The sequence below is a fragment of the Schistocerca piceifrons genome, chromosome 5 (assembly GCF_021461385.2).
Source record: "Schistocerca piceifrons isolate TAMUIC-IGC-003096 chromosome 5, iqSchPice1.1, whole genome shotgun sequence".
Classification (NCBI taxonomy): domain Eukaryota; kingdom Metazoa; phylum Arthropoda; class Insecta; order Orthoptera; family Acrididae; genus Schistocerca; species Schistocerca piceifrons.
Window position 1 is genome coordinate 76,998,682 of NC_060142.1, and position 17,706 is coordinate 77,016,387.

Below are 17,706 nucleotides of genomic sequence, written 5' to 3' on the forward strand. Positions count from 1 at the left end.
GCATTGGCAGAGAGTGGTCTTTTCCCCTTCTCTGCTCCTCTCCTTTTCCACTCCCTGTTGCCCTCACCCATCTTTTCCCCACAGCTTCCTGATGCTATACCTGGCAACCTAGTCTTGCATGCTTCACCAGGCAGCACTCACTCCCCCCCCCCCCTCCCCCCCCCCCCTGTACCCTCCCTCCTATTTCTCCGTCCTACTATGGATTGTTGTCCCCTTCAATGAGTTTCAGTTTCAGCCCAGCCTGAGAAGCTACAGATAGTGGTCATGTGTGCATGATATGTGCTTTCTTTCTGAAGAAGGTTTTGGCCAGAAGTTCAATGTGAAACAGTCTTCTCACTGCGCCTGACTGCAACTCAACATAGCATCTTTACAGTGAGTAGCAATCTATCCTTTTCATAATATTACTGTAGTAGTTATTCTGTTACTAATTACCAAGCAGTGTCCACTGTTTATATAGTTATTTTTTGCAAATGTCAACATTTTGTACATTATAGCCTTCAATGACTGACGGATTTTTTGTAGTACCACACAACTCCTCCTCCTTTAAAGTGAAGCCATTGCTGTGGCATTAACCTGAAATCTCTCAATATCAGCCAAAAAATGTACAGTTTTCTCAATAAAGGAGTAAAGAACACCATAAATTACGTACACTACAGAGGAATGTTTTTCAGCAATCAGTTACTATTTAGGTTTTCTATTTAATTTTATTACTCCCTCATGTAATCTGGGACACAGTTATCTGTTTTCCAGTAAATGTAAAATAACTCTGGAATTTTGTATATACCGGGACGATGAGTAACTACGCCCTTAGTACTGAACAGTAATATCATCTCTATCTGGTGGTAATACCAATATTTAGCACAAATTCAAAAGTATGATGATTATTTTTATCATACTTTGTAAACTACTTAATTATTTGTATTAATTTGTTGTTATGAACATGTTAGGCAAAATCTAGAATCTAATTCAGGTCATTTTACATCCAATTTATTCTAAATTGCAGTAGTTTAGTAATATAGATTATTTAAATGACATTGAATGTTTATTTTTCTTCTGGTGATGGGATCTTTCCAGTTACTTTCACCTTTGTGTACATACTATCTCCAAGGTCTGTCAGACCAGATTGTTTTTGCGATATCGCCCACTACCCAGTTGGCTGCATTTTCACAAAGAGTGCTGCCAGTTATGCCACCATGTTTCCTACAGCCACCACTGTGGCACGAGGACACCGCTACAAACGACTGCACTGCTGTCAATGAGATGCAAGCATCCCCTCTCTGGAGCTTCAGTGGCAAGTGTATTTAAGTTTGAGTATCTATGCACCAACCCCATTTTGTGTGTTTGCCAGTTGAATCACATTTACAGACTTTCATAGTGGTCAATGCTACAGATTTATATACTTAAAAAAACTGCCATTCTTCAATACAACGTCTATTTAAAAGATGTCAAGTCCTGGGCACTATTTTTAAATGTGTAAATGTTATTCAAGTGGCAAACACACAAAATGGGGTCAGTGCATGAATGTTTGAACTTTGTAACTCGTCGCTGGATCTCCAGAGAGCAGATGCTTGCATCTCATTGGCAGTAGTGTAATTGTTTGTATCAGTGCCCTTGCACCAAAATGGTAACTGTAGGAAATGTGGCAGTATAACTGATGGCACGCATATTTGAAAGTGCAGCCAACCAGATGGTGGACAATACCGCTGTTTTGTCATCTCAAAAGTCTCCTGCTGATCGCACACATTATCCAGCAAATGAATTTATTGTGCAGAATGCTGAGTCACTCCATTCTTCTGATTTAATAGCAATCTCTGAGAAACTAACATTTTTTTTTTTTTTTTTTACCTTTCTTCCATTTTCCATTATCTGTCTCATGTTCCAGTATTCTCTCTCTTTCACCTTCACAGAATGATGATTCCCTTGTAGTGACCCAAGCACAAGGATGACTTCCTATGCCAGTTGGTTATAATTAAAGTGCAGCTACTCATGGAAGTCCAGTGTTGGCTGTAATTATCGTATGGCAGTGGAACTTGGTAGATATGCTAATGTGTCAATGCTCGAAAACAGATTACTTCCAGTTGTGGCCACCAGGTGCAAGTCTGGCACTGTACACTGTTTGTACGACATCCACACAGCTTTTGACAAGCCATAACATAATTAAACAATATGGGTATTGAGAAGTGACACAATGCAGTGCTAGTGAATGGCAGCAATTACAGTGCTGCATTGAATGTAAATGTCGTGTGACTAGGGCCTCCCATCAGGTAGACTGTTCACTGGGTGCAAGTCTTTCGATTTGACGCCACTTCGGTGACTTACGCATTGATGGGGATGAAATGATGATGATTAGGACAACACAACACCCACTCCCTGGGCGGTGAAAATCTCCGACCCAGCCAGGAATCGAACCCGGGTCCTTAGGATTGACATTCTGTCCCGCTGACCACTCAGCTACTGGGGGCAGACAGTGTTACACTGAGAGAGTATCATCAACTGAAAGGACTGAGGATAGACCTAATATCATTAAACGGTTTAAAGAAAATGGTAATCAAACTCGAAAACACAGGCGAGGTTGGTGTGGCACATGGAAGAGGAAGGCATCCTATCCCAATGGAAGGTATTGACAAGCCTTCTGTTGCTATAATTAACCATGCAGCACATGCCCTAGGTAGTGCTAGTGCTTGTGCAGCGTCACGAGAATTTTCCATTTCACGGTCAACAGTATGGAAAATTTTGTGGTCTATTTTACACCACTACCCATACAAGATCCACACAGCAGCAACTGAAACCTCATGACCTGTATCAATGTTCTGAATTTGCTCTCGGCTTCTAACAATATATGGCTGGGCAATATTGTATGGAGTGACAAGGCATATTTTACATTACAGGATGCAATAAATACAGAGAACTGCCGAATGTGGGGTACTGTTAAACAATGTGTTGGGCACAAAGAGCCACTGACCTCACCATATGTGACTGTGTAATGTGGATTCACAGGCACCTTCATTCTCAGTCCATTTTTCTTTGAAGAGAAGGCACCCAGAAGGTGTGACATCAGAAGATTACTGAGACCTCTTTACGGAGCATGAGATTACTACTTTGGAGAACTGCAGCTCTGTGGAGACCACTGCTTTCATTCAAGACGAGGCACAACACCTCATGGTGCTCTCCCATTGAATGATCTGCTTAATGCAAACTTCTACAAACATGTTATTTACCAAGATTTTCCAGATGAATGGCCTGCATGGTCATCTGATCTGAATGCAGGCAACTTTTGGCTCTGGGGATATCTAAAAATACTCATTTACCATGGACACATCTGGGGCCATTAGGCACAAACATGTTGCTCATATTCCAACGAAACTGCTGCTGGAAATTGAGGATCACATCATTTAAAGGATGTAGCATTTTCAAAATACGACAATTGTCCCTATCATCATCTATAAGTCGAACCACTGGACAATAGCTCAGCAATCCATCTTTATTCTTCATCATGTTAATGTTGCAATGCCAAAGTCAGCATCAAGTAATTAATATGTGAACATCTATATGTGAAGGTTGTTTTGCTTATTCATGAAGTTAACATCCCCATTTCAAACAAATTGGTAAAATTTCAGTGACTTTGTGAACAATTAATAATACAGAATAAACATTTGGAAATTTGTGGTAAGGTCTTATGAGATCAAACTGCTGAGGTCATTGGTCCCTAGCCTTATACACTACTTAATCTAACTTAAACTAACTTATGCTAAGGACAACACACATACCCATGCCCAAGGGAGGACTCGAACCTCCGACGGCGTGGGGAGGGGGGGGGGGGGGCGGGGGCGCGGACTGTGACAAGACGCCTCAGTCACCGCGGCAATAATCATTTAAATTGTAGTTTCGAGACACGTAAGATATGCGTAAACATGAGTGCTGAGTCTGACACTGAGAATGGTGAAGAATAAATGTTTCACCACTGTTAAAATCTGTTAAGAGTAGCTACTAGCCTGTGTTGTTTGTTTTATGTTCGATAGATCATATCTACAACAGATCGTAATAATGTGGAATGAGCATTTTACATTCACATCACAAATTAATTTGTAAATATGACTACATATTGATGGTTTACAAGCTTTTAGTTTTATTTTTTTTATAAACAGATGCAAATTAGTAATTCCTACACACCACCTTTTAGACACTGCGGTAATATGAATTCTTCTACAGAAAAGGAGTTGCCAAGAAGATTTTTTTCAGTTTAAGTTGGTTGGTTGGTTGTGTTGGAGAGTCAAGGGAGCAAACTACAGGGTCATCAGTCCTCTTTTCCTCATGCAAACAGATCTCAGATTAAAACCATTCCCAAAATGAGTCAGGGGAAGTAAAAAGCAAAAAAGTAACTGGGAACCACACTGAAAGAGAAAACTAAAAAAGCAAACCGAAAGGGGAAAACATGCACTAAAAGGGGAAAAAAAAGCAGTTGAAGGCATTAAAATAATACAGCAGATAGTGTGGGCTGGCTGGTCGCAAGAATAAAAAAGGATGAGCCAGCCACTTTGCAACATACTAAAATCTCCAGCCAAAAAACATAAGGCTAGATAAATACAGACAGAGAACAAATGAACACCAAGGTAAACAAACGGCGAAGAAAAATCAAGGATGTCTTCATCAAAATGGAATAAATTGTTATAAATAAAGTGCAAAAACACTAGGTCACAAAACACAATACAATACAAAAAATAATCTTGATATTATTTTTTGTAAAAGGAAAGAACCAAATTAAAAATTAGAAATAAATTGTGAGCTACGATATTAGAGGAAAGAGTGATTGGCGGCTTCAAAAGATGAAACAATCTGTGTGCACAACTTGAAAAATACTTACTCTGAGCACGTGATGCAATACGTCTTCGATTAGACATGCCTTCAAGCTGCTTCAATACTTCCTCCATTTCAGGTCTATCTTTTGCACGCTTGCGGACACACAATTTGCCCAGCTCCACCAGTTCTAGAAATGTTGCCTGATCACAAGGGCCTGCTTTCCTATCAGCTAATGTGAGGATCTGTTGATCTTCACACGCCTCCACATGGTCTTTCTAAATGTTGAAAAACATTAACTTCTTAAATCATGTTACACAATACTTTACATTCATAAATAATAATATTGCTAAAAACTAAATTCAAGCAAAGAAGACAAGTTATTTATCTAGAATTTTAAAACATTCATAACACTCCACTCAGGGATTCAGCATATTTTCATTACATCATTAGACATCATAGGACATGCAGGGAAGGGGTGAGGAGGGGGAGGTATTGGTCTTATGTTTAACACAGTACAAAAAACAATACTAGAACCATTGAAACTTTGAGCACCAAATCATGTTTTAAATGTTCAGTCCTATGCTTTGTTTTATGAAAAACAAATGCCTTCCATTGCCAGTCTAACACATAAAGTAAATATAAAATAAGGAGCAGGCAACCACTAATCTATAGGAGATCAAGGCATGGAGCACAGAAACACTTCACAGAAAACAGCATTCATATTCATAGCATTTCTGTGCTCTATGAATTGATCCACTATATCTGAGTGATTGCCGTTGCCTTTGTCTTATTTTACATACTGCTCCATCCAGTATTTCCATAACTGTTAGATATAGTAAACGTAAATGACAAAATTAACAAGATTTCTCCAATGATGTGTTGTTTAACAGCAATAAACAATATTTTGCTTCACACAGTTTTCAAATTATACATACAAATTCATCTGTTCTGTGATAAATAATAAAATATTGAAGTTGAGTACAGGAAAAATGTGCTGTTGTGTCTCACAATAAACGCAGTAAAACTTAAGAAAACCGTTTTAGTCACTCTTCCAATGTTATGCTTGTGATAGAGCACAATTCAGCTACGGTTCATTTACATTTGTTTTAACGCAGTAGTTATATGTTTAAAAGGCTTACTTTTCTTCTTCCATCTTCATCTTTGTGTGGTTAGAAGGCAAATATGAGATGATATCCAATAAGTACAGCCAGAAATGATTATTTGCAGGACCCTTAAATGACGCCAATAGTGAACATCAAAAGAATGTATCTGATTGTTTTAATAATCAGAAAAAAACAGCACCAGCAATATATAATGTACAAATGGTTATGTAAGCTAAACTGTGGAACATAATCAAATTGGAAAGCATTGTAGTGTGGACTATTCTCCTTTAAACTGATACCAACAACAGTTATAGAAACTTCTGAATAAAGATAAAAACTCACTATGTAGTACAGACAACTTATTCACCAAAATTATTAGCCCCACAAATGTTTCACTCCTACCCTAAGACCTCATGTTCAACCTTACACCCACAACTAATCATGTTGGACTCATCGAAGATCTGCTCTCCTTTTTCCGATCCCTGCAATGGGATCTTAGCCACCAATCCCTCCAACCAAAGCCAACCTATTCCCAACAATGAACCCTGCCTCTCTCAGTTCATACCACCATCCGCCTGTCATCCTCACCCACCCAACCAACCCTTGGCCACCTTCAATGAATTCCTTTCTTCCGACTGTCCTTCCCAAGGTCCCTTCCTAAGAACATCAACCTTTCAACAGAAGAAAGGACAGCCACACACAGCCTCAACAAAACATATCCCAAACTAATGACCCTACCTGCAGACAACGGTTCCACCACTGTTGATACGAATCACAGTGACTGCCAGGTGGAAGTCCTCTGCCAAATGTCTGACTCCTCCACTTATAAACTCTGCCAGAGTGTTCCCACCCCAGAAGTGCAACAGACTCCAACGTCCTTCATCAGGGCTTTGATTATCTATCTTCATGACCTGAAACTCCTTCCCACAACATCCTTGTCCATCACTATGCCACTCCAAATCCAAACTCCTTGCCACAGGGATCATACCCCTGTGGGAGACCCAGGTGCAATACCTGCTCAATCCATCCACCCAGCACTTCCTGTTCCAGTCCTGTAATGGGCTTATCCAAGCCTATCAGAGGCAGGGGCACTTGTGAAAGCAGCCATGTCATATACCAGTTCTGCTGCAAATACTGCACAGGTTTTTATATTGGTATACCAACCACCTGTCCACCAGGATGGATGGCCACCACCAAATTGTGGCCAAGAAGAAAGTGGACCACCCTGTGCCACAACATGCAGCTGAGCATAACATGGCTACTTCACAATCCACACAATCTGGATCCTCCCCTCCAGCACCAGCTTTCCTGAACCACACAGATGGGAGTTACACTTACAATACATTTTCCATTCCTGAAATTATCACGGCTCAACCTATGGTAACCTACTGTCCCCATTCCCACCGCCCGACAGTTTCCACCCTCTCTGTCCTATCACCTGCTCCCAATTCACTTCCCCTCACACTTATTGTGTGCTGCTCTCTGCAAATGCAACCACTGATCTTTTCCCTTCTCTCCTCCTCTCCTTTTGCGCTACCGCTTTCCCGACCCCCTTCCCTCCCCCATAGTCTCCTAATGCTGCATCTGTGACCCTTGTCTTGCCACCATCTAGTCCCAGTACACTCTGTCCCAGGCAGCACTCATTTCTTTCCCACCACCTGTACACTGCCACCCCCCCCCCCCCCCCCGCACCCCCACCTCCTCCAATCTCCAATGACCCACTCCAGAATGCTACTTCCATTCAATGCAGTAACATTCTGGCTGAAGCAGCTGGAGATAGTGATCATATGTGTGGGAGATGTGCCTGCTTGTGTAAATGTGTGCGTGTGCTTCCTCTGTGAAGAAAGCTTTGGTGGCACGCTCAATGTGTAACCATCTTTTTGCTGTGCCTCTCTGCAACTCAGTGTATCATCTTTATGAGGAGTAGCAACCTATCCTCTTCACAGTAGTGTAAACATTATTCTAGTCAATCTTGAGCACCATAGCTGACAACATTAATGATTAATAAAAACACGAGAGCTGTATTATTACACATTTATTGAGTTACAATCAGTTTTGGTCGCTGAACATCTTCCGATTGCCGTGTTTATGACTTAGGCATAGTTCAGCAACCTGAAGGTGTGTCGTAACACAATAAATGTGGAATATCACAGCTGAGTTGGTTTTTATTAGTCATTACTCTAGTTCTAATTTATATGTCCACTCACTACTTGCATCTCAACTATATGGTTATTGATTATACAATAACATGTTGCTCATGATGTTAATTTTTTTGTTAAAAATCAAATGAACAATAATAAGTACATTGTTTTCTAAATATAGCTATCCTGAAACATCCAACCAAAACTTAAAGGAATTAATGGTTTTTATCCTTTTTTTTTACGTCCTGTGCATCTAAATAGTTGCACTGAATTATTTATAGACAAACTGGAACACATAAAAAAGGAGTACTTAAGCAATCTGAATTTTTCAAAAGTCAGAGTACTCTAAATGCAGTTCTTGTATACATTTAGTAATGAAAGGAAAATGGGGGAGAATTCATGGCAAGTTTATGCAGTTTGTAGAATAAGAAACAACTTATTTCAGCATAAAGAAAAAAAGAGAAAACTAGGAAGGAATGGAAGAAATGAAACCATCAGGAAATCTTTCAATTGCGATCTAGTTTTGCCACAATAGTCTTCTCAGTAGCAGAAATTGGTATCCACATTTTCAAGAAAAAAAATTAGTAAAATGTTATCATTCATCACAAAAATAATCAAAATTGCATATATGTTTAGCTAACAGATATTATTATTAGGATTATAATGATGATGATGATGATGACAATGATAACGATAATGACTTAGTTGATGTTGTTGTTGGTATTGATTCAGATAATTATGTAATGGACAGACCCGTCTACTGATTCTTCACTAAGTTACAATTCCCAGAATTAATCAAATTACATACACTTACCAAAAATTTTTTCTGCCTCGACTCATCGTATGCTCTTTGACCAGTAGCCAGCTCAAAGAGAACCTGCAGAGCAGAACAAATCATCATCTTACAGAGAACATGTACATTTATTTGTTTGTGATCTTTACTTCATAAGACAAAATGTATTTCACTATAGCAGCTGTTATTTAAGCCTAATTATACAAAAATTTGTCAAAAATATCTCCTACAATAAACTGTCTGCAAAGGATGTATGGAAATTTTTTGAAAACTGTTTTAGTGAATCGAGAATTTTGGTGTAAATTCTAGAACCACTTGGCCTTCTACCACCTTGAACACACGATATTTTAGTTGTGAGTGTGGGATGATAGAATCCTACCTACTGCACCTCACATGACTGTGTGTGCAGGTTTAAATTCAGTCGCAGGAAGAATGTAGATGTGGCGGTCGAACAGCACCAACAAGTACCTACTGGGCAATCCATGGAAGTTTTAGTGAAAGTGTGTATGAGAGGACCATGGAGTATTTATGTAACTCTGTGATATAGTGGTAGTGGCTATTGTTAGTGAAAAAAAGAACAGAGGAGAAAGAACTCTCAAAAAAGACTCTTATTCCAGCCTTGCTAGAGGCAAGACGTATTTTATGAATCCTGTGATACAGTCATGGTTATTAAGCCAACTCATTTGAAAATGTGATTAACTTTGTTTTTGATGTGAGAAGATACCATTGACTTACAAGAAGTTTGATGTTTATGTGAGAAGTGAGAATTATGTTCTGTATGAAGTTTTAATATGGCATTGGTTGATGAGAAGTAACCTTCGAGTATCTATTTATTTCACAAGTAGAGGGAGAATTTTCAAAATTCCAGTACCTAGCATCACTGCTTGGAGAAGAAGTTTAAAGAGATTCCGGAAGGCAGCAAAGAAGATTGGCTGCGGATAACAAGTAAGTCATCTCGTTAAGTGAGGTGGGAAGTTTGCACACTTCAACACACTCACACATCATCAAAAATGTTAGAACGTCACAACCGTGACAGGACTGAAAAAACAGAAATTGTAAGACCAAAAAATGAGGAAAGAAGCTGTTGTATGTTGCCATAGCAACTAAACCAAATACGACAAAGAATTTACGCCGAGACAACGGAACATGCTCAAGTATTTAAAGCAGCAAAATTTTGAATTGAGAAATAGAGAAGACGATTCCAGTGTGTTTCTCTAAGATGTAACATGCCTAGAACACTTCGATTAAGAAGATCCGGTGCGGGGAGTGTAGAGCTCTCACACACACCGCAGGGATGCAGACGCGGAAACCAACATCCGACGATTTAACACCAAAGCTCCTGTGGCATCTCACTCAAGTGCCTGAGGGGTAGGGATCCTGGGAAAGGTGGGGTGGGGGGGGGGGGGGGTGGGGGGGGGGGGAGGGTGGGAAGGGTTTCCTGTCTTTGGGGCTATCTTCTTTCTCTTCTTCGATCTTACCAACCATATAAATTTTTTTTTTTTTTTTTTCCTTTCTTACTTCTCATTTGATGCTATCTATTTTCTGCCTCTTTCCATATTCACAAACTTCTAATGTTGAAGTCCTTCCCTGTTTCTGTGGTTTCTAATAACCTACATCTTATCTTTAGATAAGAAGGCCAAAGAATCAGACTACACAAACACACATCTGCATACATACAAAAACACATTTGAACACCTACTTCAACACTCAAACATCGCCAAAAACATTAGACTGCCACTTCCAAACACCACTGCAAAGGTTTCTATTGCAGTTCCTTTCCGGCAACCATCATTAATGTACTGTTAAACTAAAGGTGAGTGTTCACGAGCATATTAATTATGAAATGTGGTTTCTATTGCAGTTCCTTTCCAGCAGTTACCATTACAGTACCATTACACTGAAGCTAAGTGTTCAGGAGCATATTACTTACGAAATAATGTTACTGACAATTTTTTTTTCCAAATTCATACACACAAAAAAGTCAGTTCCGTAACTATGAAATGAAAAGAGGTTTTATGTAACCTTGAAAATATTATTTATGTGCTACAATAGTCAATTCTCACTGACTGTATACTTTACTTGAAACCCACATCAAAGGTTAATTTCTTCACCAATCAAAGCTTGTGCTCCATCTCTAATGGTCTAATCCTTGATGCGACATTAAATACTAACCTTTCTTCCTTCCTTCTTTCATTTGGCATTTGGGTTTACCTTGTAAACTCTGTGAATGACATTATCATTTTATTGGAAAATAAGTTATATGTTAGATAAATAACACCCTCATATCACTGTACTACAAATACAACGGACACCGTGTCATCAGCTGATGCTTCCAAATGTCTGCTACATTACCCAAAAATGGGGGGAAGGGTGGGGGGAGGTGGAGGCAGAGGGGGAGGGGGGAGGGGGAGGGGGAGGGGGAGGAGGAGGAGTAAAATAAGTTCACAGAGAAAGTACATTATTCAACAAAATGTAAGACATTAAATTAAAACAATGTGGCTGAATACTCACAATTCCAAAACTGTATGTATCAACCTTTGTGGAAATTTGTTTTGAACGCAGGAATTCATCAGGCAGATAGGGGCGGGTACCATGGACTCGGCTCACTTTCATGTGAGTGTAATGACCCTGTGGACCATCACGTGCAAGCCCAAAATCACCAATCCTCGGTTCAAAGTTGGTATCCAGTAGTATGTTGGCACTGAACACATAACAGAAAGTTATAAAAACACAACACACTTTTCTGTGTGTATATTTTGAATCGTACTCTGTTGCACAGAAAGTTAAAAAATAATTCAATTAACTTTTTGAATTAATTTCACAATACCTTCAAATATTACATATTTATCGCAAAATATTAGGTAGTTACAAAAATAGACATGAATTATAGGTTGTAAAAATGTTGGAATTCAGAAGCAAAGGTTTCTTCACCTCACAAAAGAAAGTTTAGAGTTGGAAGAAATGAGACTACTCAGGGATAATATACGAAAGTCATCCAGTACTCTCAGTCACTAGCGAAACAAGATAAGACCAGCAATAACTAGCCCTATTCTGCTCTGTCTCTCCTGAACTGAGCTCAAGGATGATTTTACATTTAATACTAAAGTCTATTGTCTTCCAAGTCTTTCCTACACATTTAAAAATGATGGTACTTCTGATACTTAAAACTTATCACTTTTTCTGTATTACTCTCTGCATATTCAAATAACTTTATTTATCTGATTAACTGATCAACATTATTGAGCAGCATGCGAACATTATAAAGAAAAGAAGTTAGAGTATAAAGATGAAGATTTAGGTTTTGGTTGTGTGTTCTTAATTCATTCTCAAAAGAAGATAAGGAAAAAAGAAATGTCAGGGTTCACAAGCAGCAAAGAAAAGGACAGGTGTTTTAGTACAAACCTTTTAAAAATAAAAAAACTTTCCAGTAAATACTTCAAAATTAACTAATATATTAACAGCGAAGACTCAAATTACAAAGTGCTACAAAGTATGAGCAACATAAGTAGTGCACAGGGGTTTAGTGATAGAAATTTTTAATTATGTGTACAAGGTTATCTTCTGAGAGCATCTTCCTTTCTTAATATGTACCTGCCTACATTCATTTCACATTTCTGACACATTTTGTCCATGATGAGACTCACAGAACATGATGGAATGCTGGATAAATATCAGGGAAAAACAATGAAGGTCTAGCCACCCTGACAGTCCATTAAAATCTTCCATCTAGTAACTTAGATACCAGGCCAAATACAATACAGAATATTAAAAAGATATATAATACTCCTCTAGGGAGATAAAACAGAGAGCAGATTCAGTCAGAAAATCATCTGTTCCTACACCCAAATATGCGTGAAAAGTACTAAAAGGGCAAAATGGATGCACAGGGGGGAAAAAAAGAGATGAAGTCTGAGGAAGACGACAATAGTGGAAGGCAAAAACTCCACTAAAAATTGGCGAGAAAGTCACAAAAGTCAAAGTAGAGAATAACTAATCATTAATAAATATATGTATATTACTGTGGGTAGCAGGTTTGAGGGCGGGTAAGCGTAGAGAAGGGGGATGGCAGATGTGGACTGGATGAGGTGGATTTAGTTGATACGAACAGGGATAGAACGGAGAAAGTGTGTGTGTGTGTGTGTGTGTGTGTGTGTGTGTGTGTGTGTGTGTGTGTGTGTGTGTGTGTGTGTGTGTGTGTGGGGGGGGGGGGGGGGGTCGTAGTTAGTTTGTAGTTAGATACGTAAGATCATGTGGCACCGGAAAAATGCGAGAGATAACACGCAAAAATACGGGAACTGACACAGGGAGCGTGATCAGTTTGAAGGTATAGGCTTAATTCCAGCACTACACAGCCGTCATTTCACCACACCCAGTCTTTTAATTTGTTTTATTTTCATTTTTCTCTTTTCCACTACTTACCCCCTCCCCCCTCCACACATTCTCACCTACCCTCCGTCTAAACTGCAACACTCCACTGTCCGCCACTCCCACCATACTATCCCTCCCCTCCCCTCCCCTCCCCCGCCCCCGCCCCAGACTTCTCCTTACCCCCACCCAGTCGCCACTCCCATCATGCACTGGTGCTGCTGCTCTCAGTGTAGTTTCAGCTCTCTCAGACTGCAGACATGTGTGCAAGTTGCACTTGCATGAGTGTGTGTGTGTGTGTGTGTGTGTGTGTGTGTGTGTGTGTGTGTGTGTGTCTACTGCTGACAAAGGCTTTAATAGCCGAAAGCTATGATTGTGTGAATCTTTTTATTGTTCCTATCATGACTCAGCACCTCCGCTATATGGTGAGTAGAAACTTTCCTTCTCTCATATTGTTTACATTCCATCCTGGATTTTCCATTGTTTGACCAACAATATTTATGTATTTCTTGGCTATCTTGATGTTTTCTGCATCCACCCCAGTACCAGGGAGGTATATGTGAATGTTTATAATAATGAAATACTTACACTGCAGATCATACACAATTAGATTGTGCAAGTGCTGGGCAGAAACTATTCTGCATTTTGTTTTTCAGACCATGGCTGTGCATACACAAAGCATCATTTTCCTGATTAATCAACTTGTTTCCATTGGTCAAAAGTCCAATCATTATCTTCCAATGGCCAGTGCAATCTAAACTACTATTGGTTGCTTTAATAAGAGCAAACACACTGCACACCTGCTGAACACTTGTGTTTTACTTTTAAGATTGTATTCTGTTACCAACAGCAACACATGTTTCTGCTAACTCCATTAAAGACCAGGTAAATTTCTTGCATCCACATTCTTAGAAGAAGCAAAGTCCTCCACATCTTGCTTGTTACTGCTGTTCTGATCACAATTTGTCCACCTTCAGTTTATGGTAATGAGGACTACAAGCAAAGACCTGAAAAGCTTCGCCACTTCCACAATACTACTTCTCACTGCATGGTGATTACAGTTCCTCCTTTGTCAATGCAGTACAAAATCAAACTTCTTTTCCCAATATTTGGATACATGACATGTTACATGCCTTTCATTAAATGTAATTTACAGTACCCTCTACAAGGGATTGATGAGCTCATTTCCAAATGACAGGGGTGTCAACATGTATTCTGGCTATACAGTATACCGAAAGGGCATAATAAACAAACTGCAAAGCACAAATGATATACCAAGTATTAATTAAGCATGCAAAATTTTGTAACTATCATCAAACATGATCCTTGCTACCAGCAACTGGCAGTAGGAAGGCCTTAAGAGATTATCAGGCATTATAAAACTCAAACTCAAGATGAACTAAAAGTACAACAGTAAGTATCAATGAAAACTACATTTCAAGGGACTGAATAAGGGGTGGTTTCCTTACCTCTCCAAGGCTTAAAATAAAAGGTTATTCGAACATTCTGTCTCATAAAAAACGGTTTATTCAATGATAACACAACTGCTACTCTACTACTACAGATTACTGAGTAATTTAGTTAGTAAATCAGAAACTTACGGCCGTTAGGCAGAAGCCACAGCAGAGTTAAATGTTATTCTGTAAAAAAATTGTTTAGGATATTCAACTCTGAGATTTCTATAAGTAATGTAATAATGACATGTTCACATTAATTGTTTGGAATTTAATTTCTTATTATCAAAAGATGAGTACGTACCTCTTTATATCACCATGGATAAATGGTTTTTTGTTGTTGTGCAAGAACTGAAGACCTCTTGCCGTCCCTTTCAGCAATATTGTGACGCTGATCCCATGACAGTGGAGGAGTGCCATTCTACAAAATATAGCACCAGTTACCAGACATGGTGTCAAAATTCTTTTTCAGTATATCTGGTGTGCAATAAACAACTAATTATTGTTGGAATAATTATATAAAATTGATAAAGGATGCTCTTTTCCACATATCATCTTCAGTAACTTCAGCACTCTACATACGTACATGTATACATGCATACATTCTCTCTCTCTCTCTCTCTCTCTCTCTCTCTCTCTCTCTCTCTCTCTCTCTCACACACACCACACACACACACACAAACTGCAACAGAAATAACAACATACATAATAGTACAGTCAGTTAACATAATGATAATTCAACTGATAAAACATTTTATTGCCGTAACGTTTTCGAGAGGAAGAAAAAGTTGATTTGACACAAGATAAACAAACAATTTATATTTAAATTCTTTCTTTTCCTGCTTCTAAATTTATCGTTCTTTGAATGTTGTACATTATTATGAGTGTTCACTGTAATAGATGCATAGAGGTAAACAGTCCGAGTGCAAGATATATTTATACACCACATTAAGTCAGGTGGAAGACTAATGGCACACAAGTCTCTTTCTTAACCTGTAAGTTTTAACATTTGATGTCAGTGATTAGAGCTATATCATGCAGTTAGAATATCTCAATTTCTTAGCACTGTAAGATCATGTATTTCATGCTACCTTCAAATATAATGTAATTTGATGCAAATTCCTTAGGAGCTGTTGGGTCTACTTCGTGGCTTATATTACAAGTGAGGGTTAATTGTTGAGCTAACACTTCATGAAGAAAATTTATGAAATAATGTAAAATGAGCAGTTGAAACAATAACAAGACTAAATATTATCCAAGCAAAGTGCTAACTTTACTACATTTACAGAGAATCCACTTGATGAAAATTAAGACGGTTAAGAGAAAGCTGCAACACTTTGATGAATATACTGTCCAAACTTTGTGATACACATTTTAAATAGAAAAAGGATGTGGCAGTCACTAGGGCACAGCTTGAAAAATGATGAAAGAATACATGAATCATCTGCTGGATGGTATGTGTGCTTACCTCGTTACTATTATGATAAAAATAATTATAAATACCACTGAAATCAACTCCAACAAAGGAGTAGAACATTATCAAACCAATGGGCCCTCTCATGGAATAGAAAGCCATAGGTTAGAGGACAGTGTCTCACATGGAGCCGAGCCAGTTAATTTGAACAAACTCCAGCTTATTGCCCATCAAGCCCATTTGTTTAGTTTCTCTAGATCAAGCTCTGATATCCAGCAGAATGCTAAACCATTCCCCTGTGCTTGTGTTAGGAGAAAAAAGTCTTGTATCATATGAAACATTTTTCCCTTCTTGAATGTATATGAATGAATATGAAGCAGGGCCAGGGAGGGGAAGAGGGATAATTAGAATTTAATATTCCACTGATTATGACACCATTAGAGATGCAACATAAACTCAAAACGCCAATGGGCAATGATGGGAAGTAAATCGGCTGTGTGATTTTCACAGGCACCAACCCCATACTTGTATTAAGCAATTTTGGAAACCGACAGAAGACCTAAATATGGACAGGAAGATATAAACATGAGCTGTGAGCCCAGTGTCTACACCAGTGTGCCACAAAAGACCAGTCAGGACCAAGGAAAATTAAAGTGAATCCAATTACAACCTTCCCCCCCCCCCCCCCCCCCCTCATCGCCACCTCCAGTCTCTATTTGAACCTATTGTGTGTGTGTTGTGACAAACTTTCAGTGCCTATCTAAACTGGATACCTCTTTATATCACCATAGATAGTGGTTTTTTGTTTGTTGTTGGACAAGAATTGAAGAATTGAACTTCCCCATAAATAGCTGCTTGGTTAACAACCGATAACATACATTAACACTTGCATGAGGACACAACTGTAAAGAGAATACAAAAAAATGAAACCATGCCAACTCAAGCAATGATTCTTTTTATAGTCAGTGCTAACTCCACTCATTAAATGTGATGAAGTAAATCCATGATGAAGCCACATCAACCCCACTTTTTTTTGAAACCATTTGCCCCCTTATATGGAGGACAGCTTGTAATAGACTTGTCTGCAGTTCTCATGAAGATGGCTGTTGCGGGATAAGGGCTACTGCTACTATGTCACTTCAAGTATAATGCTGAACAGCGTGTGCACATTTCCTGCGGCTCTGATGGGTTTGGTAAGTGATGGAAAGCCCAGAAAGCATGTTACAAAAAGCTCTTCCTCTGACAGTGCTGCGGGGTACTGCCAGTGGCACACGAATTTTTGTGGCTCACAGAATCCTTCTTCTGTGATGCCCATGTGGTGTGCTCCACATAGCTGCAGGTACAAAACTGAATCATAATACCCTGGCATGGATGACATTACAGAATGACTGGACACCTCGTGTGCAGGAGGTCATGGGTTACATCAAACTGAATTTGACTCAATGCAGAACACATGGCAGGCAAGATCTTTACTGTGGATACATGCACAAAGGATGAGTACGAGTTGAAAGTTATGTAAATTTTTTGCACTGATTATAGGACCAAGCACCATCTGCAATCACAGGTGGGGCTACATCAGGTAGAAGTTGGAAGTCAGGTGCAATTCCAGTTAGAATTGCACCTGACCTTCCAACTTCTA

General features: G+C 39.0%; 1 protein-coding gene across 1 annotated transcript in view; it reads right to left on the reverse strand.

Moving 5' to 3' along the window:
• LOC124798243 (interleukin-1 receptor-associated kinase 1-like) overlaps positions 1–17,706 on the reverse strand; it is a 151,768-nt gene that overhangs the window by 46,555 nt on the left and 87,507 nt on the right. The window contains 5 exon segments of the mRNA XM_047261560.1: positions 4,862–5,072; positions 8,856–8,918; positions 11,346–11,535; positions 14,958–15,025; positions 15,027–15,074. Coding sequence (XP_047117516.1) covers positions 4,862–5,072; positions 8,856–8,918; positions 11,346–11,535; positions 14,958–15,025; positions 15,027–15,074 — 580 coding nt within the window.